A 25,693-nucleotide genomic window follows, 5' to 3' on the forward strand; every position below is an offset into this window, starting at 1 on the left:
TCTGTCTGCCTTAACTTACAAGGGTACTGTTTGCCTTCACTGGAATCAGAATGCCGCTGGCTATATATAGCATGTGTTTTTGGTTGTGGTATCAGTAAAAGCAGCCTTGGGGCTCAACTGCTGAGGTGTTTTTTTTTCCCCTGCTATCGAATTTTTGGCCAGAGGAAAAAAGGATACTAATGTTAGGGTTCTGCTTTGCTTGTGTTTCAACACCCACACATGTGTACACCTGGCCAAACAATGGTCCTCTCCAAATTTTATTTTTTAACAACTAGAGTTGAATAGCACTAGAGATGAAAAAATTAATGATAGTTATTATTCATTCCCTAAATCTCTTCATCCTACAAATCTTTTTAAGAGGTGATATACTTCTGTTCTTTATGCATTTTAGTATTATAATAGAAAACATAGAGCAAAAATAAACTGTGCCATTAATCCTGATTTAGTGTATATGTTTCTAATTTGAATCTTGACACATTTTGAGAATAATGAGGGACAAAGTAGAAACTGTGAAAACAAAGCTTTCTTTGGCTATCTTGGCTTTTCCATCAATACTCAAATGCCTAAAATACTTATTTTGTAGATAACATATGTCTCCCCATTTGGTAGACTTAAAGAAAATTCCCTCTTAAGAATATAAGAGGTATAGTTAGAATATAAGAATATAAACAATAAGAATATAAAAATTATAGTTATCAGTCACATAAAAATCATCATCAATAAAGAGATAAGCCCCTTGCACAGAAATTATTTATTAGTTACCGAACATTATAGCCTAGGTTTTCCCTATTTTAGGCAAACTCAATTTATGACAATGTGAAATAACTAACAGATAAATTAAAGAAAGATCATTTAAAGTTAAATAAATAATCCTTCCTTAAGTTATCTGCCCCAAATGCCTATCTTTTCTAGGTACGAGTGAAACAGTTTCAATTATGTGTATGCTTTTCAGGAAATATATCTATTGCTAAAAGAAATGCTTACCTATTTTAAAAAGATTATATGATCTAAAAATATATTGGTCATTTTCACACTCATAGAATTAAATAATATTACAATTAAAGAAGGCTTTGGCATTTACCTAGTTCAACTTTTATCAGATATGTAAGTTCATTATAAAATTCCTCTGAGAAACGATATCCAATCTTGCTTGAACACCTTATTCTGAGTGTATTTGATTTGGGCGACCCAAACAACTACTTGGAAAAAGTAAAAATCATGAATAGTTTAAAAACAGCACTTTGGATTAGTTCTGTAGTAGTATTTTTTAAAGAACTTGAAACTATTCAACTTAGTATTGTTTCCCAACCCTGAGCTTGTGTTCCTGGATAGTGTTTTATAATTAATGACTTGTCTACTTGCCTTTTGCATGTATATATGTAGACAAAGGAAAAAATTACTGAATATCTACTATATACAAAGCATTAGGCTAAGTTCTTTGGGGTGAAAGATTTGAGAGAAATGTGCTCCTGTCTTTGAAGAGCTCATAACTGAGTGGAGAAAACACACACATAAAATATAGTCCATCAAGGGTAGACTGTGATGGATTTATGGCTTTATTTTTCTCCTTTCTTCTGGTCTGTATGTAGCATAAACCAAATTAATTCCACTTTAAAAGTCTGGCAACTCTCATACATTGCTGGTGGGAATTTAAAGTAGTTCAGTCTTGATGGAAGGCAATTTGACAATATCTATCAAAATTACTGATACAAAGTGTTAGTCCCAGTGTTTGTGGTTGTGTGTGTCAGTTGCTTGGTCCTGTCTGATTCTTGGTGACCCCCATGAACTGCAGCCTACCAGGCTCCTGTCTATGGAATTCTCCAGGTAAGAATACTGAAGTGGGTTGCCATTTCCTGCTCCAGGGGATCTTCCCAACCCAGGGACTGAACCTGGGTCTCTTGCACTGCAGGCAGATTTGTTACCATCTGAACCACCAGGGAAGCACACTAATGCAAATGCCTCTATCTTTTGTGGTAGTTTAAAAAGATGTCCACACGTTCTTTACCATTCTTCCCTTTAAGAGCTGGAGCCCTGGGGTGTAGACAGGACTTAGTAATAACTCACTTTAATGAAAAGAAGAGAGAAGAAGAGCCTAGGTCATAGCCACATCGGTACTGTAGTGTCTATCTTGTTCTCTCTCTCAGATCACTTGCTCTGAGGGAAACCCACAGCTGTATCTTGAGGACACTCAGGCAATTTTGTGGAAAGGCCTGCATGGCAAGGAGCTGAAGACTTCTGCCTACAAGCAGCAAGGAACTGAGACTTCCTGCCAACAGCGTTATAAATGAGTCACGCTGGCCCTCCGGTGACTGCCACCCTGGCTGACAGCTTGACTGAAGCTTCCTGAAGGGTCCTGGGCCAGGACCACCCCGCTAAATGGCTACCAGATTCGCAGTCCTTAGAAACTGTGGGACATAAGTGTTATTCCAAAGACACAAGTCTTGGGGGTAAGTTGCCTCATAGAGATAGGTTATTAATAAACCCTTTGAAACTGCACTTCTGAGATGTATCCCACAGATATACAAATATTCAGTTCTATGAACTCTAATGATCAAAGCTCAGGAAATGATGCTGAAATTTTGGATAAATCCTTTTCTAACCAAAGTTTTACAACTTACTACCAGAAATTTAAGAACCAAATACATTCAGATAATGTGTGTTCTCCTGTTATCTGCTCTATCTGGACTCTGGAACCAAAGAGTTTGGACAGCACAGCACATGTGTGAAGGGACAAACTACAAGGTGATTCATTATAGCAAGGTTATTCATTCTTTGTAAGGGCACAAGATTATGACGACAACACTGGAAGAAATGCTTATTTAACTACAGCCACACAATGAAAATCTATACAGTTGTAAAAAAGAATGCTCCATATGTTTTGATATAAAAAGATCTCCAGGATATACTGTTTCACGAAAAAAACCAGCAAAGTATTGATATAAAGTAGTGTGCATGATATGCTTTCTTCTTGTATAAAAGAGAAAAACAACATATTTCATATTTGCTTTTACCTGCATAAGAAACTCTCAAGAGAGTCACTATAAAGGAATCAAAGTGATTACCTTTCTGGGGGCTGAGGGGTGGGAATTAGGTGGATGGGGAACCAGAAGGAGGGTAAGACTTTACCTATTAACTTCTAATTTTAATCTTAGAACCTTGCAGAAGTATTTTTTTAAATCATGAAGATTTCTAACATTGCCAAAAGCACAGAACTACCACTCCATTGAGTTTTTCAACCAGCATATAAAAACATAGAAACAATGATAAAATACTAAAACTTTCAAAGTCATAAGTACTTATACCATGATTTTCATTAGTTTCTTCTGCTTATTCTAGTCAGGCCTCCTAGAAATCATCACAGTACTAATTCTGTGTTCTAATTTATTAGAATCATTATTTGAAGTGTGCATAAAATTTCACAGCTGAAAATAAATAGTTCAGTGGAGTCCAAAACTGATTCACCACACTGTCACCTGAGGGAGTGAATGAAATTGCCAGGCCCCACCATCAGTCTACCCAATGGGGACTCCTGAGGGGGACCACAGGGAGCCAGACTCTGAAACTGTATTTAAAATAAAACAAAACAACAACACAAAAGAACAAAACCTTTCTGGGCTGATACTGATGCAATATCCCCCCCCCCGCCCCCCGCCCCAGCACACACAAGGAACTAGGGTGCAAAGATATAAAGGAACTTTTAAAAAGAAAACCAATGAAGAACAGTTAGCACTTGAATGAACACTCATCTTTGACTCCCTAATCCTGTTTGTTTTCAGCTCCCTCTGGCCCAGCTGACGGTGAAGGCCCCGAAAGAAAAAGGATGTGTTGTAACATCATGTAGAACTTTTAGTCTCCCTTTTGTCAAACTTTGGATCTAAACTAACTAGGGTTATGTTCTTCCTTTCCTTTCATCCAACCTCTAAGTTTTCTGGTTTCTTTCCATTTGTCACTTGTAGAAGACAACTGCACAGGTGTTTAATAGCTTGTAAAATATTTTGTATATTTAAAATTTTTCCCAGATCAGGATAGTAAGCCTGTTGTCTCTGAAACTCTGTCAGTAGACTAGAGCAAGAATTGGGAAACTATGACCTGTGGGCCAAATACAGCCCACTATCTGTTTTTGTAAATAAAGTTTTATTAAAGCACAGCCATATCTATTAATGTTCATGCTGTCTATGACTGTTTTGCTACTATCATGGCTGACTTAAGTAGTTGTGGCACTAATAGCCCTTTGCAAAATAAGTTGCTGATTCCATTCTAAAATCATGAAAATTATCTCCAGTCACTAAGGCTAGAAATGATAAGAATCTCTTCATAGTTATGTTATGATGATGACTATCATGATAGTCAATTCTTCTGGTGGAAGTGATAATTAGCAATAAAGAGCTAAAGACTAGGGGAGGAGAAACAAAAGATCTACAAGTTAGACATTGGAGACCTGACTGTGTGATAAATATTCCAGACATACGAAATGGGGGAACCATCCTGGCTCTGAACGGTGACCCGGTGAGACCTTGCCCTGCCTCCCAGCCTACCTGTTCTGCCAGCCAGGCAATGTGCTTAACCTCCTTGCTGCCTCCCGCTGTACTGGTTGCACCAAGCATGGCATTGAGTTCAGCCAACACCTGTGGGAGGAGAGCCATTATGTTGGTGTGGATAGCTACGAACCAGGAGTGTGCTGTCGCTGTATCCTTGCAACGGAGGATCAACGTGTTCCTGCTATCAGGAGAATGGAGCTCTATCAATCTGTGTGGAAAAAGAAAAAAGAAAATGAGCTAGATCAGAAGCCATCAAAACTGCCATGGTTTAACATACATAACTGAAAATCAACTTTAATTTTACATTCCAGAATATAAATGCTTTTTCTTAATTCCTCAGAGTCCAATCCCAGAGAAATCCACATGTGGAAAGATCATCACCAGAAAGACTAACTGCTGGGCCTGCTGTTTCAGTATTCATGAAATGAGAGAACCTAGTGTAGAATCCGTAGTAAGAACACTTCGCTCCGCCTTCATTTCCAAGTCAAAGAAATGGAAAGCCTGCTTGTTGAATCTCATGGGCACATTGTAATGAAAGAATTTTTTTTTAAATACTTAGAAAATTCTGGTATATAGAATTGCTAGGTAAGTAAAACTTATTGCCAAAAATTGAACTGAAATTTCCACTGTGTGAAATAAAATAGCTGAAGAATATGACTCTCTATGAAAATTTGGAATTGTTTTCTAGGATCTGGGTAATGTCGAATGATTAAATCATCCTCCAAGTAGTGGAGGAAAAATAGTTAAGAAATCTTCAACTCTATGACTATTATTTATTAATGCTCAACTGAGAACAATCTCTACTTCAAAAGTAACCTTTAGGACTTATTTAAATTTTTTTAAAGATACATGCAACCAATTCCTTATAAAGCAATTTGCTGGGTACTATCTTGTGTTTTGATCAAAGCTTTTGCCAAGATGAATTTTAAAAATCAATCAATAAATGACTAACATATGTTCACCGCTGTGCTCTAACAGTGAACATTTATATCTTTTAAAAGGGAAAAAATAAAAAGCTCTTAGGAGTGTTTTTCATGGTAGGCTGAAAACTGACAAACTGCCACTGACCAAGGAGAGAACTTTTTATTCTTTCATCTTTCTGAAGACAGTCTTTGCTTCCTTGCAGCCCTGTCACGAGATCCCACAATACCAGACAAACATGACTGGTTTACAGGTACACCAACCAGCATGTCTGCCTTGAAGCCTGCATCCCTCTCTCTGGTCATACTTAGAAATTCCTTTATAATTCCACATATTAAAAAAAAAATTCCACATATTTTAACTTGCCATACTTAACGTGGCAAATATTCATTCTCATTTGAGCTCTGGTCAGTCCATCCTTTCTTAAATAAACATTTAATGAAAGCCTACTGTTTTCTAGATTTTATGCTTGACACTCTCTTAGAGATACAATAGTGAAAAAAATAGAGAAAAACTATTCTTTCCTCTCACTGGGCCTATCTTCTAATGGGGAAGGCAGAAAGTTTATATTTAACTAATATACAAGTTACAAAAACTACTTCTATAAAGAACTGTGATGACTACCACAAAATTCTTGGCTCAAAAAGGCACTCCTGAGATGTTAGCAGCAAAGCAGGACTGCAATGGGGGTCTCTTCACCACCAGGGCACACTTACTAAACTAGTATACAGCTTATAAACACATCTATCCATGCTACCTACCTACTTAGCCACTGACATGCCCTCCCACTAGACTTACCCTGCTAGCTACCTGAAGGTCTACCCACCAGTCTATCCATGTTTCTTATGACTTCACAGTTTTACAGCAACAGCCAAATAGGCCAGAGAGTTCTAGAAAATGGCCAAAACATAAGATCTGTGACCAGTCGAAACCCTTCACAAAGCCCATATCTGAAGCATCTTTAGATTGCAAGTCACAAGCTATTTTGCTTCTGTTTTAGTTATAGTTCTGATGAGTTTATTTGATTTCCTATCCTATAGCTAAATACAGCAAGAAGTAGTTTGAGATTAAAACTTTGGGGGTTTTGAATAGCAGGTTAAGTCTGGATATTAATTGGTAAGCAACGTGGAATCACTGAGGATTCTGAACAAGGGAACAATATGATCAAGACAATGAATTAAAAAATTAACTTTATGAGATATGTGTACACCTAGGTTCAGAGGAGCATCATTCACAACAGCCAAAAGGTGGGAATAACCCAAATGTCCATCAATGGGAAGGATAAACAAAATGGGATGCACACACACACATAATATTCAGCTTTAAAAAGGGAAGAAACTCTGACACATGCTACAGTATGAGTGAACCTTGAGAGGATTATTCTAAATGAAACAAACCTATCACAAGAGGGCAAATATTATATGAGTCCACTTATATGAGGTACCTAGAGTAGTCAAAGTCACAGAAACAAAAACTAGGATGGTAGTGGCTGGGGGTGGGAGGAGAGGGAAATGGAGAGCTGTTGAATGGGTACAATTTTTGTTATACAAGAGGAAAAAGTTTTGAAGATTGGTATTATAGTAATATGAATATAATTAATACCACTGAACTACACATTTAAAAATAGTTAAGATGGTAAATTTTATGTTGTGTGTGTGTGCGCGCTCAGTTGCTCAGTCATGAGATTGAATCTTTGCAACCCCATAGACTACAGCCAACCAGGCTCCTCTGTCCATGGGATTTCCCAGGCAAGAATACAGGAATGAACTGCCATTTGCTCCTCCAGAAAAATACTTATGATGGTAAATCTTATGTCAGTGTATTTTATCACAATTAAAAATAATAAGCTAAAAAATAATTTTATGGTGTGATGTAAGATGGATTACAATAGAGAAATGGCCTCGGGAGATTTAATTGGACCCAAAAAGGATGAAACTATCTGCTGAGTCACCAGCAGGACACACACTCCTAGGCAGGAGGAACTCTTCCATCCAAAAAGCCCAGAATAAGTAGAGAGAAGAAAAGAGATTTCTGACAAATAGCTTAATATTCACATTGACCTTTATTTAGTTTTCTATACTATTTTATAATATTTTTCTCTTTTTAATGTTATTTTTCACTATATCAATTGTTGCTGACATAGTCCTTAACATAAATATTGATATTTGTTGGCTAAAAAATGATTATATTCTCTAAAAAAAATTATACACTTGTTATGGAAGATTTAAAACAGTACATTACCCCGACTCCCTGGCCCTGAACTCCTGGCAACTGTTGATCTGTTTCCAAGAAATCTGTAGTATGTAACTTTCTCACTTAGCAATATGCATTTAACGTTCCTCCATGTCTTTTGTGGCTTGAGAGCTTACTTTTTTCTGGCTGAATAATATTCCACTGTCTGGAGGAACCATAGTTTGTTTATCCATTCACCATGGAAGGTCCTTTTGGTTGTTTTCAAATTTTGGCAATTATGATTAAAGCATCCATGTGTAGGTTTCTATGTGGACCTAAGTTTTTGACTCCTTTGGGTAAATACTAAGGAGCACAGTTGTGGGGTCACATGATAAGACTACTATGTTTACCTTTGTAAGAAACTGCCAAACTGTCTTCCAAAGTAGCTGTATCATTCTGCATTCCCCTCACTGGTGACTAAGCCTTCCTGGTATGGTACATCTTTACCAGCATGTGGTACTATTGGCTGGATTCTGGCCATTCTAGTATGTGTACAGTGACATCTTATTGTTTTAATTCACAATTCCTTAATGGAATATAATTTCAGCACCTTTCATTTGCCTATTTGTCATCTCTATTTCTTCTTTGGTGAAGTGTCTGTTGCACATTTTAAAACTGGGTTGTCTTCTTATTACTGAGTTTTAGAATTCTTTGTATATTTCAGTTGTCAGTCCTTTACTTCATATGTATTTTACAAAGATTTTTCTCCCAGTCCTCAGCTTATCTCTTCGTTCTCTTAACAGTGTGTGATGGTTAATTTTATGTGTCAACTTGACTGGGCTAAGTAAGGTATGTCCAGGTAGCTGGTAAAACATTGTTTCCAGGTGTGTCTGTGAAGGTGTTTCTGCAATAGATTAGCATCACCAGTAGAATGAGTAAAGGAGACGGCCCTTGCCAGTGCGGCTGGGCATCATCCAATTCACCGAGGGCATAAATAGAATAAAAAAAGCAGAGGAGAGGCAAATTCGTTCTGTTCTTAAGTTGGGACATTCATCTTCTCCAGCCCTCAAACACTGGTGCTCCTAGTTCTCGGGCCTTTGAACTTGGGGTGAACTTTAAGACTGGCTTTTCTATTTCTCCAGCTTGCAGACCATGGGACTTCGTCCCCACAACTGCAGGAGTTAATTCCTATAATAAGTAAATAAACCTATCTATCCATCCTATTGTTTGTTTCTCTGGAGAACCCTAGTACACAGTGTCTGTTACACAGCAGAAGCTTTCATTGTTAATAAAGTTCAACTTGTAAAGTTTTCTTTAATGTACTGTGCTTCTGGTATTTTATCTAAGGAGTCATTTACAAATTTAAAGGGAATTTTTAAAAAGCATAATCCTACAAACTCAGGAAGAAGATGAGAGGAGCGACTACAACAAAATTTTGGAACCTGGCAAGCAGACAGAGAAGTTAAATGATTTAGCAAACCTAAGAAAAGTAGGGGAGAGTCAAACCCGAGCCAGTCCATGTTGCAGAATCCTGAAGAGACCGAGGAATTGGAGGCACCAGTTACCTCTGGAAGTGGGCGTAAAGCACGCAGCTAAAATAGAGAGTCCAGCTGACTGGTTCAGCATTCCCCACACCCAGCAGCTAGTGACTGCCCCACCCTCAATCCAGCAGAAGCCTGACCTCCACCCTCATCCCACCAAACTGAATGCAAGAGCCAGGGGTGTCCTTAGTTTAGACCCTTTACTGGGCTGACCATCTTCTACAGAGGCTGTTCATTTCTACCTGGTTGCTTTGGCACTGTGACCAGCTTAACATACTTAATCACATGCTAAAAGTTCAGTCGCAAAACCATGACAAAAAAATTTCTTTCACTCCTCCTACTGACCTACTTAACACTAAAGGCAGGAATCAGCTCTTCCTTCTCAGGGCACAAAATGTTCACTTTCTGAAAAAGCCTTCAGACCTCATACAGTTCCTGGGAGAGTCCCTCAGACACAGGTCCTTGGCCATAGTTAAAACTCTGAAAATCCTGATGTTAAAGTTCCTACTTATTAATAAGTGAAAGAAAGGAAAATAAGTCTGTTATAAAATAAACTTAACCAGATTAAGCAGAAGATCATGGGACCACTAGGCTAAAAAAGGGGAAAACAGGAAGTAAACAGTTCCCTAGGACAGAATCACCAACTTTTCATCAAAAGAGAAAATCTGCAGTGTTTCTTAAAATATGATTGTAAAATAGGAAATTAAATTAGAAGAAACAGAACATAAACTCCACAACAGGACTAATGATTCTAGGATCCAGAAGTCTGCCTTTGAAGAAGCAGCCCCTGGAGCTGATAAAGGGAACAAAGTGTTTCCTAATGTTGACTGCTGTCTTAAAAGACAAATTCAAATGAAAACGACTAAGAGTTTGGAGGCAGTCTGCCAGTCATTGTTTGGGCCCACAGGAGAGAGGAGGAGACAGCTACAGTGTGAAGAGGTCTGGCCTCCAGTCAAACCACTGAGGATTTCCTGAGAAAAGCAATTACATTCTGACCAGATGAATCAGATCATGGTTAGGTCCACAGGGTATAAGATTCTGTAAGTCTAGCCTGCTTTATTTCTTCTGTTCAGAAAAGTCTTTGTCATAAAGTATGAGTTCAATTTATAATAATGTTCAATTAATAATCATGTTGTGTATGTTATAAAGCAAAATTTACCTTTTACATGGAAAACGGCCAAAGCGATGACGACCCAGACCTTGTGAACCTCTTCAACGATAACAGTTACATTTCTGAAAAGCAGTGTTTAAGAACACCTTTTTCTCGATAAACTCTACACTGCCCATAATGCTGTTTGCTAAGGAACAGGCTCATGTTCTCTCCCTGGAGTTTGTCATTATTTATTTAGCTTTCAGTTTCCACAATGAACTGCTTATAACGATCAGAAGCATCTAGTGAGGTCTTGAAAGAGGAGAGGTGGAAAAAGCAAATAAATTTCTTCCCCCCCCTCCTCACTTACACATTCTGATAGTCAGCACTTTTTTCCAGCTCTAGATAGTCAAACTAAATCAATGTAGTGAAACAGAGGGAAAAAAAAGGTTGCTTTACTCTCCTGTCAAAGAAGTCTTTACATAAACACAAAGGATGAACCACAAAGAGATTCCACTACACATTCATCAGAACAGTTAATGTTAAAAAGACTGACACTATCAGTGTTGGTATGGATGTGGCTGGTAGGAATGTAAGACGGCACAATCACTTTGGAAAAAAGTCTCGCAGGTTTTTGAAAAAAACTAAACATACACCTATCCTTTGAGTCAGCAGTTTCACTCCTAAGAACTTACCCACAAGAACTAAAAATATATGCTCGTAAGAATTGGAACCATCAATAGGAAAATTGATAAAGAAACTATGAAACTGTGGTATATCCGTAAAATATGCTACTACTTAGCAATAAAAGAGAAAGAACTATTATTACACATAACAGGAAGGATGAAGCTCAAGAATCTTACACTGGAAACCAACACAACACTGTAAAGCAATCTTACTTCAATTAAAAAATAAATTAAAAAAAATCTTACACTGAGTAAAATAATTCTATCACAAAAAGTACACATGACATGACTATAATTTTATGAAGTTTTAGAATAGTTGAAACCAATATATGACAGGAAGTCAGAACAAGAGTAGCCTTGGACGGTGGGAGAGGGAATTGACCAGGGAGGGCAAAAGAAAACATCCCAGGGTTAAGAGTAATGTTCTGTATCTTGAGAGGCTTGGGTTACACAATTGAATGCATCTGTTAAAACTTATGGTTTGTGTATTTTATTGTATGTAGATAGTATCTCAAAAGAAAAAAAGTTATAACAAAAACATTGAACTCTATATGCGTGCTTGAGTAGATGTAAGCATAGTAATATATGCAATTCACTTTGAAATGAATCAAAAATATAAGATGGACTGATGGATGGCTAAATGGGCCTATTTGTGATAAAGCAAACATAGTAAAATGTTAATGGTAGAATCTAGGTGGTAGAAAAATGAGTGTTGACTGTAAAATTATTTTGACTTTGCTATAAGTCGGAAGATTTTCACAATAAAACATGAGGGAAAAAATTAGGGCTACAGTGTGATAAATATCTTGGTGACAGATGTCCTGATAAAATTTATTTTTACTGTTCCTAAATGAACTATTTCTCTCCATGGCTTTAAATACTGCAGTTGTGTTACCTGTAATGACATTCCCTTTGACAGAGCTGAGATAAATTTTAGGATGAATGAGCTCGAAGTGATTTTATAGATACTATCTTATTTACTCTTGAAGTAGTTCTAAAAAACAGAGTTGAACATGTATTTTTATGTTCATTTTATGGAAGGAAAAAAATAGGAGGACAGAAAACTTAAGGGACTTATTTAAGGTTATAAGGACACCAGCAGCAGGTATAATAATAATATACTGGGAGCATTCTATGCCAATTTTATAATTTTCTTATTTAAGCTTTCTTATATTTTCTTATTTAAGCTTTTTATATAAGCTTTCATTTTCTACAGGAGGAAACCATGGCTTATGGAAAACAAATAGCTTGGCTTAAGTGTCAAAGTCCACCACCCTAACTTCAATCTAATGAGTCAATGGTTCTTAACTTTTTTTTTTTAACCAAGACACATAGGATAAATATCCACACTCCTGTGGGGATAACCAAAGTCACACGTAATTTTTCCAGGTACATGCAATTCTACGGTTTTTCTTTTTCTCTAGAAAGCACGCTTGGAATGCAAGTAAGAGTGATATAAGAATAACTTTGAATCTCTTTCGTTTTATATTTTACAAAAAGCAGATCATATGCAAATTTGGTATTTCTTTTTTTGGCTGCATTGTGGGGCATATTGGATCTTAGTTCCCCGATCAAAGATTGAAACTGTGCCCCCTGCAGTGGGAGCATGGAGTCAACCTCAGGACTGCCAGGGAAGTCCTCAGATTTGGTATTTCAAGCAACATGAGAAATGAATTACTTTACAGAATTAAGCCTGAGAATCTGCAACAGCCTGACTCTTCTAAGAATTTCCCTTGCACAGTACACTCTGGTCAAGTAGACCAATCAATGGTCTTACTAAAGAGCATGGTGCGATACACTCTTGTAGCCCAAACTGCCCTCTCCATTTGGTTCTAAAAATCTATTTCAAATTTGACCACTGATCAAATGTCTTTAGCATATGTGCTAAAGAGAATGCAGCCCCAAGTTTCAATAAAGGTCAAGATTATTGAGCTCTGAAAGACGTCTTCATGGATGATAAACTAGCAGAGCTTTCAGCAATATAGCCAAGTCATTTCATCTTCTTCCTTCCTTCTTTCCTCACTCCCACAACTCCAGTATCCTAGAGAAACTGTGTAATACTTTTTCTTTTCTGGCAATACTCAGATATAGCAGCAGCACTCCAAGTGCTATAGACTAAATGTTTGTGTCTCCGCCTCAAATCCGTATGTTAAAATTCTAACCCAAATATGACAAGATTAGCAAATGGGGCCTCTGTCAGGCAATTAGATCATGAGGGCAGAGCCCTCACAGATGGGACTAGTACTCTCCTGTGAGAGAGACCCCAGAGAGCTCTCTAGACTTCTCTGCCATTGTAGACATGGCAAGGAAATGACCATTGGAAGCGGGCCTTCACCAGACACTAAGTCTGCCAGTGCCTTGATCCTAGACTTCCCTTCTATCCCCTAACCATAAAAAATAAACTTCTGTTGTTTATAAGCCACCCAGTTTATTTATTTATTTATTTTTAACAGCAGCTTGGATGGACTAAGACATCAATCTACTCTCATTCTCAGAAATGATTTATAATGGAGGGACATAGCCTGAATACTTTCCTCAGCCTGACAGTCAGTTGACAAATTTAGTGGCTATTTGTTCTTCTTTAGTCACATTACAACTCTACTCTAGTCCTTACTATTTTTTTTTAAGTCCATGATTAACAGATCAAAGTTTCTACATAAACCTATCTCATTTGAGGAAAAAAATTTAATTTGGATTTAAGAGGTGATTATTCACTTTACAAATTAGATTCTTACTGTATAAAAAAAAACATAGCATTTCTTCAAAGATCAAGCTGTTTTGTATTTACATATGATCCAATATATATATAATCTTTCACAAATAAACCTGTATGCCTGTATATAACACAAAGTAATTTCTATGTCTTGAACTTTTAAAAGAAAGCAAATAAAAACAATACAAACATATCAGAATGTAATTTTCAAAATATGTATATATGAGAATTCACTGGTGGTCCAGTGGTTAGGCGGAGAAGGCAATGGCACCCCACTCCAGTACTCTTGCCTGGAAAATCCCATGGATGAGGGATCCATGGTAAATCCGTGGTAAATCCCTCACAGGCTGCAGTCCATGGGGTCACTAAGAGTCAGACACGACTGAGCGACTTCACTTTCACTTTTCACTTTCACGCATTAGAGAAGGAAATGGCAACCTACTCCAGTGTTCTTGCCTGGAGAATCCCAGGGACGAGGGAGCCTGGTGGGCTGCCGTCTATGGGGTCGCACAGAGTCGGACACGACTGAAGCGACTTAGCAGCAGCAGCAGCCAGTGCTGTTAGGACTCCACACTTTTACCTCTGTAGACTCAGGAACTAAGATCCCACAAGCCACATAGCAAAGCCAAACAAAACATGTGTGTGTGTATGTCTGTATACGTATGTGTGTGTATGTGTGTGTGTGTATATATATATATAGGATTCCCTGGTGGCTCAGACATAAAGAATTAGCTTGCAATGCACACACAAAGTTAAAGTTAGCAGTTAAGACTTTTTAAGCTACTATTTCTTATGATCCTGCTGTGTTTGACTCTATGCAAAGGGCTGCATGTGGTTATCTCATTTAATCTGCACAATTAAGCCTTTTTTCTTTTTTTTTTTTCTTGCACCGTGATAAAGCCAAGCTTTAGCCGGTGCGGGCGTGTTGCATAGGCGTTAGCAGTACTGCCCTCGCTAAGCGCTCATCGGACAGTAGTGCAACCCCAAGAAAAGGATGGTTTAAGCCTTTTTTCTTAACCAGTGAGAATATGAAGGTTTATAGAGGTGTAGGAACTTGCTCAGAGCCCTCCTTGGAGCAAGTGACCTAGCTGGGACTCAAACCAAGCCTGTGTGACTGCAGCACTCAGCTGTGTGATTGCAGAACTCAGAACAATATACTACAGAGGAGGAGCTTCTATGTCCCTACGGGTTAAGATGCTCAAGAAGGTCATTCACTTTCTTGTTGTCTTCTGTGAACCATCCCATCCTGATTAGGCACCTGACTATGCACTCAGATCAGAGGAGACCATAAAAGTCAAAGTAGATTATAAAAAGTTTGTCCTTGTGAAAGTGAAAGTTAGTCACTCAGTTGTGTCCGACTCTTTGTGACCCCATGGACTGTAGCCCACCAGGCTCCTCTGTCCATGGAATTCTCCAGGCAAGAGCTCAGGAGTGGGTTGCCATTTCCTTCTCCAGGGGATCTTCCCAACTATCATTATCTTTCTTTTTTCCCTTAATGTCTATTCTAATACTAAGTTTAATGGTACCACTTCATGGCATTAATGAAGACAAAGTCATAGAAACCAAATGGTGATATAACTAGGAGGGACATTAGAAATTATTCAATCTAATGCTCTCATTTTATAAATGAGGAAACTGAGGTCAAGAGAAGCTAACTTGCAAGGGTGACATTAGTAGTTGATGCAATCTCATCTATAATGAAGATCTCTGATTCTTTTCACTATGCATAGAATAAGGAATTTCCTTCTATGGAGATATTTTTAGAAGTTTCTTGAACAAGATTTTTTTCAGTTATTAAATCATAATCACAATGAAGGAGTATTATTAACACTCCATGAAGGCATAAAATGAAAAGTAAAGGCCTCTTCTTTCCTTCTACCTTCTAATCCCACTTCACTCCCTAGAGATGACCATCATTTAGTTTCTTGTGTGTTCGTCCAAAACTGTTTGGCCACCTGATGCAAAAAGCTGACTCACTGGAAAAGACCCTGATGCTGGGAAAGATTGAAGGCAGGAGGAGAAGGGGACGACAGAGGACGAGATGGTAGGATGACATCACCGACTCAATGGACATGGGTTTAAGCAAACTCCAGGAGATAGCAAAGGACTGGGAAGCCTGGTGTGCTGCAGTCCAGAGCGCCACAAAGAGTCAGACAAGACAGAGAGACTGAACAACAACAATACACATATGTGTGAAGTAATTTAAATATGGAAGTCCAGAAATGATTCTCTCATCTCAGATTGATGCTTTTCTTTACCTAATTTAGTCAACAGTCATAATATTGCATAACATATGCAAAAGCAGTATTATAATATATCCATTTAAGTTTGCAAAGCTGTGAGTAGGATGTTCTCCTTAGGTACAGCTCACCTGTTCTCCAGGTCCGGCATGCTTAGGTTTCTAGCAGCAAAGCACATTTTGAGCGGGATGACCTTCCTGTCCTTGGTGCTGTTCTGGTGTTTTGGAGAACCAGAGTCCTCACTGCCACTAAAGCTGGGTGACTGGGGAGCGGCACTTTCCCAGGGCAGATCTGACACCAACGATGGCTTCTTGATATATGGTGTTACTTCTCGTATGAATTTAACTACGAACAAAAGTCAAAGGAGAAGGTCAGTATTTTTACTTCCTATGAAAAATAGCAACTGAAATATATACATACAGGAACCATCTGGCATGAAATGAAAAAAAAAAAATACACAAAGTTAAAGAGCCCGCCCACAGAATTTTAGGATTGGAGGGTGCTTTAAGAGCACAGGTAATCCAAATGACACACCACTACTCGATCCTAAAAACTGACTTCTGAGTCTTCGCACACTGTTTCTTCTCAGGACTCCCTTCTCCCTTTGCCTGCCTGGTCAACTCACCTCCTCAGCAGCCTATCCTGTTCACTCTCTCCAGGGTGTTGCCATTACTCACTCCCCTCTAATAACTTCTAAGTACCCTGGGTTGTAATCCTTTGTTAATAATACTTCAGTTCCCCTGCTGGCTGCAAGTTCCCCAAAGGCAGGGTTTATGGTTTAGTCAATCTTGATGTCCAACATTCAGACCAGTGCCTGTTCAGTAAATGTTTGAATACACGAGTAAAGGGAAAGAATGAACAATTAAATGCTTGAATTATCTCAGCAGTTGGACAACAATGAATCTGGAGATAGATTCATTACCTCCTGAGAGAGCCCCATCTAGCTTTAAACAACTCTTAGCATTTAGAAACTTGAAACTTTCACTCACTGGTTTGCTGTCTACAGAGGACATACAGAACAAACTTAATCTCTTTCACATGAGGGCCCTTCAAACATCTGAAGTTCGAGATTATCTCTCTCCAGGCTAGGTATCTCTACTTCAATTAGATTCAACTCAATCAACATTTGTAGCTACCTTCCAAATATCAGGCATTAGGCTAGCCAGTGAGAATACAAGAGCAGCTTAGGCATGGACACTGCACTCAGGAATGCCCAGTCTAGTAAGGGAGACAGTTATGAAAATAAACCATCATAGCTTTGAAAAACAAGTACAAAGACATTGTACTTGTTTTTCTATTAATGGTAGCTTTCTATTAATGGTATTAAAGGGTTTTTCTATCAATGGTAGTCCCAACTTAAGATATAGCTTTTAATCAATAGAAAACGTTTTTCTTTTTAAGTTCACTTTTAAGATGTATACTTCTTTTACCTCCTTTATGACTGGCAACTACTGTCATTTGAGGCATGGTGTTCTTATGTCAAAAACTAGATAAACTGAACATTATTAAAATCTTAAAAAGCATTAAAATTTCAATAAATAGTTGAATATAGATAAATCAGTTGCCATTTCCCCTGCTAACATCAATATATGTTACTTCAGGCATCTGCCTCCTCTCAAATTACACTGTGATAGGTCATTAGAGTAGTATCAAGGGAACTGAAAAACTAGAAAGATATGATTATTATCAATGCTTATCAATGTCATAATAGCTAGTATTAATATTTTATAGCCTTAGAAGCTTTACAAGCCTCCGAAACTTTACTAATAAATAGATTGTACGTATGTGTGTTAGTCAGTTGCAAGCAAGTAAAAATTCTAGGCATATATTAAACATTCAATAAATAGTAGATGCCTTTCTTCTCTAAATTAAAAAGCTAGAAAAGTTAAAAAAATTTAACAGCCATCAGTAGAAGAGGCAAAATTATTTTCTTATAAGTTATTGAACAAGATCTGCTAAAGTTAAATGTAATTCTAGAAGATACAATAATACTAATGTCAACATTTAGAAAGATTTATGTGTGTTTATGTGGGTGCTTTCTATGTCTAGTTATAATACATGTATTTTCTAGGCGGAGACAGTACGAGTTAACTGCTTCAGGTTACCAAGGAGACTTTATCATCCTAGAAAAATGAGCAGGGGTGCACCTAGCATAGGCCTTGAGCAGCTGACTCAGGCATTTGAACACAAGTTTAGTTTAGCTCTGTGCTTTCAAGAGAGAATAAGATCACAACTTTGGCAGAAATTCTTATAGTTTCCAGACATTGCTAATGGCAGAGACTTACTTTTTAAACATTTAAAGCAGTATATTAACTTTTGGGCTCACAACTGGGAGAAATTAAAGACATTCTAAATGACTATTCTTTTTTTAAATTATTTATTTATTTTTTCTAAATGACTATTCTTAAATACTATAGTGTTAGAAAAGCCCCCTTTACAACATACTCAGAAGATCACAGAGTAGCATCAATGAGCTTATTACTATACATATTTAAATGAAACAGACATAAACACACAGCCTGGTGCATGGCCTTATTAAAGGAGCAATGAGTTTTTCTTGAGTTGATAACAATGGCACCCATACCCCCGTCTAACTGGCCATCCACAATGGTTGGAGAACCATAAACAGATATCTAATTTACCTGGGAAGCAGGCTTATGTGATTTCAGTGTTCTGCTTTAAAACAAAGTAACTATCGCTTGTGTTTGTCCGGAGATTTTCAATTAACTTCATTACCCATCTTCCTGGGCTTCCCTGGTGGCTCAGAGAGTAAACAATCTGCCTGCAATGCAGGAGACCCGAGTTCTATAACCTGAGTTGGGACGATTCCCTGGAGAAGGAAATGGCAACCCACTCCAGTATTCTTGCCTGGAGAATCCGGTGGACAGAGGAGCCTGGCAAGCTACAGCCCATGGGGTCACAGAGTCGGACACGACTGAGCACCTAAGCAGAGCACCCATCTTCCTACTCCATTTCACTTCAAGGCCTGTCCAAGTCCATAGAAGTAGGAGATACCTCCTTTCTGAGGATCTCAAATTACTACTGAGATGGAAAGGAGAACTCAAATTTCCTTTTAAACCTCTAAGCTACAGTGGAATAAATCCAAACAAACCAGAAATAAGGCAGCTCTGAAATCTGTCCCCAACAATTAAAATTTTAGGATTTTAAAATTATGGCCTTTTATAATAAATTTATGCAAACTGGCAAAAAAGGATATTTTTTAGGCCTCAATTAAATTCTAACATGGCTATCTATTACTTTTATTCAAAAGTATTAGCTTTCATGCTTTTATATATATGCACATAAAACAAACAGTTGAAATAATTTGGGTATTTGGACTGTTTACTGTATAATTTCTCCTTGGTAGTCTTCTTCAACTACTAATCTTATATGGTAAAACCAACTGTGGGTCATTTATAAAGTAAATATTTAAAAAATGAATTTAAAAAGTGATTTTCTTTGGAATGTTTCTTCAAACTGCAAAAGAATATGCAAGCTTTTCAATTTTTCGCAAAAAAATGTTTTAAACATCTTAGGTTTGCATTTTTAAATGTTTTTGTAAGGAAGACAGCTACCAGCAAATTTCCTTGTGGAAACTGCTAAACAGTAAGTAGATATGTGTTGAAAATCCTTTATATAATTCATCCACAATCAGAAAACACTGTGCATTTGAAAACTTACTTCAAATTACATATTTTTCTTTTCTTTTTGGTGTTGACATTTATGTTTATTTTCTGTGACACATCTCTGTTTTTATAAGTCAATTCTACTCTTAATGCTTCTCCCTTCCCTAAAAAGAAGTACTGCTTTATGTGAAATAATGCTATCTGTGTCATCCCTTTTTGCTTACTTCAAAACATACGAAAGCAGGGACTTCCTTTTGGTCCAGTGGCTAGGACTCCATACTCCCCCATGCAGGGGCCCAGGTTCCATCCCTAGTTGGGAAACTAGATCACACAGGCCGCAACTAAAGATCCTGCATGCTGCAACTAAGACCTGGCACAGTCAAATAAATAAAATAAAAAAATATTAAAACAAAAAATACAAAGCAGAAGACTGTTGACAACTGTAAGAAAGTCTTGACCACCTATATTATTAGAAAAAATGGAAAGATAAAGACTTTTATTTTCACTATAAAGCAGAGGCAACAAGAAAGGCACTTTGCATAAGGCTGATTAGGAATAATTTATATTGCTTCTTAATCTCCTGCTAAGTAGAGGCTGGTTTTGTTTTGTTTTTTACTTAACCTTATCAGATTTTTTAAAATGGTGTAAAATGACTCAAACACTATAAAACCAAAGGCTAAACTCAGGGTATATCAGACTTACTAGGTGAAAAAAGTAAGTTCTCAAAAAAAAAAAAAAGCTTTCATGTTTTAAAAAATTATATATAATTAGTATGTTCATAAAGTGTTCAAGAAAATATGCCCATTTGCTAATAATGGTTATATCTGTATTGTAATTACAGTGATTTCTTCTTTTGAAAGTTATTTCTACAATGCTTGAACTTTTAAATAAGCATGTGTTCTATTAAATAAATTAAATACTAAAGTTAATTCTGGGCTTCCCTTGTGGTTCAGCTGAAACCCCAGAGACCTGGGTTCGATCCCTGGGATGGGAAGATCCCTTGGAGAAGGGAAAGGCTACCCACTCCAGTATTCTGGTCTAGAGGATTCCATGGACTGTATAGTCCACGGGGTTGCAAAGAGTCGGACACAGCTGAGCAACTTACTACATGCCCTCAAATAACAAAGAAAAACATGGATTAGAAGGCAATTTCAGAAAAAGATTCAAGAGCGGAGACAATAACAGTGGGGAAAGGACTGTTCCATAAATGTGGAGAGGACAACGGAGTTATCAGCGTGTAGTTGTCATCTGTCTGTATCTCACGTCCTCCAATGCATTTGCTAACCTACAGTTGATGTTCTTTGGATAATTTTTGTTAAGTCACTGAAGTATAAAAACAGAGCAACAAATTTTAAAGTCAAATGAAATTCAGTACAGGCCTTGATATTACCATTTACCTTTTGAGAGGTTTGAAGCACATAATTTTCTTGTCTAAGCCTCAGTTTCCACATTGGTAAAACATTAAATACCAACTTCAAATGGCTATGGCAGCTGAATGAGAAATGTAATAAAAGTGTCAATGCCTGTGCTTGAACACACAATAAACATCAGTGTATATTTGGGTGTTCAATTAATATAATATACTCTGGACAAAGTAGGTAGAGGTTAAGATATGAAATTGAACAGACCATATTTGAATTTCAGTTCTGTCAATTATAAACTTCATGATTTGGACAAATAACTCAACTTTCCAATCTCAATTTCTAGTCCACAAAACTCTAATATTAACCTTAATACCAACTATCCTGAGAGGATTAAATAAGATTAACTACTTTCCTAGGTTCTAAAATTGCTGTGGATGGTGACTGCACCCATGAAATTAAAAGCTGCTTGCTCCTTGGAAGGAAAGCTATGACAAACCTGGACAACATATTAAAAAGCAGAGGCATCACTTTGGTGACAAAGGTCCATATAGTCAAAGCTGGTTTTTCCAGTAGTCATGTATGGATGTGAGAGTGAGACCATAAAGAAGGCTAAACCCCAAAGTCTCAGGGGCTCAGAAGATCCTACAAAATCTTGCTGGACTGCAAGATCAAACCAATCAATCCTAAAGGAAATCGACCCTGAGTATTCATTGGAAGGACTGATGCTGAAGCTCAAATTCTCTGGCCACCTGACATGAAAAGTTGATTCACTGGAATAGACCCTAATGCTGGGAAAGACTGAAGGCAAAAGGAGAAGGCGGCAGCAGAGGATGAGATGGTTGGATGACATCACCGACTCAGTGGAGATGAATCTGAGCAAATTCCAGGAGATAGTGAAGGACAGGGAAGCCTGGCATGTTGCAGTCCATGGGGTCACAAAGAGTTGGACACAATTTAGCAAATGAACAACAATAACATATGTCACAGTTTCTGTTTTGCTCATCTTTTCCATTTGACCAAGGGTCACTGAAGGGATTAAAAGCCAAGACTACAAAAGTCAACAATAATTACAACACATTGCGTCTATAGTGTTTATCTGTCCATGGTTCTTCACTCTTTTTAGTCACTCCTCAGAATTGTGTTGCTGTCTGTGCAGGACTACTTAAGGTCCTGAATACATTCTCTTGAACATTCAAGAGACAAAATTCATGTACTTTTGTAACACATACACAATCTTTTTGTGACTCTGGCTTGACATCACACTTGCTTCCAACCTTTCAGGACAAGTTTTACCCCAATCCATATGACATCACTGTAACAATGTGTGTACTTAGTTTTAGTACAAATGCATGTAATACACTGTTCAAAATTTGGCAGTATGTTGATAAAGTGTTCACAACAGGGATCATGAACATATAGATGAACCATAAATATTGGCTGGATGAACTATGAAAAATTCTTTTTTTTTTGAACTATGAAAAATTCTGTCACAAATATAGATATATTTTATAGTCCTGATTTCCCTATCCTGGGGAAAACATGAGAAATATTTGTGGCATGGGTGGTAAAATCCAGTTAAAAACTGCTGTAATAGCTCTAGATTAAGGATTTTTGCAAATATTTGAATAAAGTGTTCATATTCAACACCATCATCTTTTTGATTATGTGGAAACTGGTCACTCCACAGACTGAAGGTTATCAAATAAAATGCATATGAATGATCTTTGTTGAGGTTCTCATCAACTAAATTTGTATTAGAAAACACTAGCTATTAGAACAAAATTCTACTTAATAAACTATTATCTACTTAAACACATGGTTTACAGATGAGCAGTTTGTTCTTGAAGTGACATAAAAATATAATATTATAGGGAGTCAATAATGGATTAAAACATACTTCTATAAGAAAGCCCTTGTCTCACAAATCCAAGACATATGCTTTTATCTAACTCCTAACATAAATGAGCTTCCCTCATAGCTCAGTTGGTAAAGAATCCGCCTGCAATGCAGGAGACCCTGGGTTGATTCCCAGGTAGGGAAGGTCCGCTGGAGAAGGGATAGGCTACCCACTCCAGTATTCTTGGGCTTCCCCTGTGGCTCAGCCAGTAAAGAATCCGCCTGCAATGTGGGAGACCTGAGTTCGATCCCTGGGTTGGGAAGATCCCCTGGTGAAGGGAAAGGCTACCCACTCCAGTATTCTGGCCTGAAAAATTCCATGGACTATGGGGTCGAAAAGAGTAGGACAAGACTGAGCAACTTTCACTTTCACTAACATAAATGATAGGATTTTCCTCATAGTTCAGTTGGTAAAGAATCTGCCTGCGGAGAAGGAAACAGCAACCCACTCCAGTATTCTTGCCTGGAAAAGTCCATGGACAGAGGACCCTGGCAGGCTGCAGTCTATGGGGTTGCATGACTGAGCATGTGTGCATGAGGGTGGAGGGAGATGGGTTGGTGGCAATAAACTGGTAGAACTAAAAAAAAAAAAAAAAAAGAATCTGCCTGCAACTCAGGAGATGGGTTTGATTCCTGGGTCGGGAAGATTCTCTGGAGAAGGAAATGGCAACCCACTCCAGTGTTCTTGTCTGGAGAATCCCATGGACAGAGGAGCCTGGCAGGCTACTGACCATGGGATTGCAAGAGTTGGACACAACATAGTGACTAAACCACCAACATAAATGATAGAAGACAATTTTTACTCTTTAAAAAAAAGATTGCAACGTTTCCCCCTTTTCAACATCAATGAACCCTATGTGCACAGCATGTAGGTTATTTAAAATGTTTAATATACACTCTGACCTCAAGTTGTTTAGTTGAAAAGGAAAAGAAAGATATATAACCCGCCCCCAAAAAGACCAATTAATAAAGCAGAAATGAGAAAAAAAAATTAAAAATTAAAGGAGAAATGAGAAAAGGCACTATATGATGAAAGCTGTTAAAGAAGTAGAAATAAAATGTAACACAAAATTAGATGTAACAACAGCAAACAAAATTAAATAACTGAAAAATATTTAATAAAAACACTAATAAAGTAATGTTTTTCCACTAGATCAGAAAAAAAAAGACCTCGCAGTTTAAGCACAAGGAAATCCTTATCCGTTGCAAAGTGGATGTCCTGGACTAGCTGGATACACCGGATGGTTTGTTTTAGATAGGCACTCCAAGTGATAAACTATAGACGGAAACCCAGTATTAACCCAGCACAATAGCTGTGCTCAAGGGGTCAGCAAGCATTCCATCCTGAACATCCAGTCAGTTACCACTGGGGAACAAGAATGCCATCCAAGTTTCCATCTCTTTAAACAATTCACAATTTTTTAATTGTACAAAAGAACTGCTATTAGTAACTGCCAAGCTTTTGTTGTCATGAGGGATTGGCAGAATTAACTGAGTTCAGGAAGAGGAAAAAAGACAAAGATGTGTTCATTTTCTTTTCCTCCTCCTCCTTTTTTCCCCCTCATTCTTATATAACACATGACTGAGGAGTTCAGTTGTGGTAGACCGAGAATTGTCAGAATGCACAGACATCAACTACTCTAGTGAATTTATGCTACAATGCAATGTACTGGTCAACCCACAACAAATAACGGCTTTCACTCATAATTCATTTTATTAACTTTTTAAATTAAAGGGTAATTTTCAAAAAGCTGGAACAATTTAAGCATCAAAATAAATAATAGTGGTATGGGATTATCATGAGTTCACACAGATATAAATAATTGAATAAATAAATAAATGAGGGATAAGGGATAACTCTTAAAGAAGAATTTCAATTAGAGAATTCCCTGGTGGTCCATCCACTGCTTAGGTCCATTCTTACGGCAGAGGGCTCAGATTCAATTCCTGGTCAAAAAATACACAAGGTCCATTTGTTCATGATAAAATGTGACACAAATCCAAAGTGGTAGATATTTTACAAAAGGATTCAAATGGTTCAAAATCAATTCCCACAATAAGGTTAGTTAACACATCTATTACTTTACATAATTATAATTTTTAAGTGTGGTGAGAACATTCAGATCTATTCTCTTTGCAATTTCCAAGGATATAAGACAGTTTTGTTAACTATAGTCACCAGGTTGAACATCAGATCCCCAGAACTTATTCATCTTATAATCAGAAGTTCGTACTCTTTGACCAAATACCACTTTGCATTTCCCTCCACTCACTTTTCGTTTTACTTATTCTTAACGAGTCAGAGTAAATTTGAGAGGTCAGAATAATGACAAAACCAAAGAACAGTGTCATTCTAGAGGCCATTTCCTTCTCCAGGGATTGAACCCAGGTCTCCTGCACTGTAGCCAGATTCTTTACCAGCTGAGCCACCAGGAAAGCCCTTTTCATTCTAAAGTCATCTACATGTAATTCCAAAATTTCATGCCAAGCGTTCCTGTCAAATAATACTAAGTAATATTATAGCGCAGCTTTGGATATGTGAGAGTTTGCCCTTGCAACTGACAGTCAATTTATGTTAATATTAGCTTCCTATAATCAGTAAGAGTGCTTATCTTGAGATTATGTTTATCTTCATGCATTCTAAATCCACCTCTCTCCCAGAGATTATTCTAGGAAAGGAGAAAGATCCACAAGTGTAGAGTGTAGTATGTACCCTTGAATTATAGAGCTACAGTCAATATAGCCTAAATAAATGATCATATTTAGAGGTGAATGAAATAGCTATCAATTTCATGTGTATTATGTTTTGACTCCTTACACACATACACACACACAGCCGTCCAGAGTTTCCTGTGGACAAATACTAATCTAAATAATTTACGAAACTGCAGAGCTAGAGGAGACTT

The 25,693-nt window shown here is 37.5% G+C and overlaps 1 protein-coding gene and 1 non-coding gene across 2 annotated transcripts in view; both read right to left on the reverse strand.

Moving 5' to 3' along the window:
* Nucleotides 1-25,693, reverse strand: part of SNTB2 (syntrophin beta 2) — a 71,546-nt gene that overhangs the window by 20,529 nt on the left and 25,324 nt on the right. Inside the window, exons 2-3 of the mRNA XM_020881133.2 lie at nt 16,033-16,246; nt 4,536-4,746 (exon numbers count right to left, since the gene is read on the reverse strand). Coding sequence (XP_020736792.2) covers nt 4,536-4,746; nt 16,033-16,246 — 425 coding nt within the window. The remainder of the gene's footprint in view (nt 1-4,535; nt 4,747-16,032; nt 16,247-25,693) is intronic.
* Nucleotides 14,540-14,660, reverse strand: LOC139030110 (U4atac minor spliceosomal RNA). Its single transcript, XR_011482423.1, has one exon. It is a non-coding gene; the product is annotated as a U4atac minor spliceosomal RNA (small nuclear RNA).

Source organism: Odocoileus virginianus, chromosome 20 (assembly GCF_023699985.2).
Source record: "Odocoileus virginianus isolate 20LAN1187 ecotype Illinois chromosome 20, Ovbor_1.2, whole genome shotgun sequence".
Classification (NCBI taxonomy): Eukaryota; Metazoa; Chordata; class Mammalia; order Artiodactyla; family Cervidae; genus Odocoileus; species Odocoileus virginianus.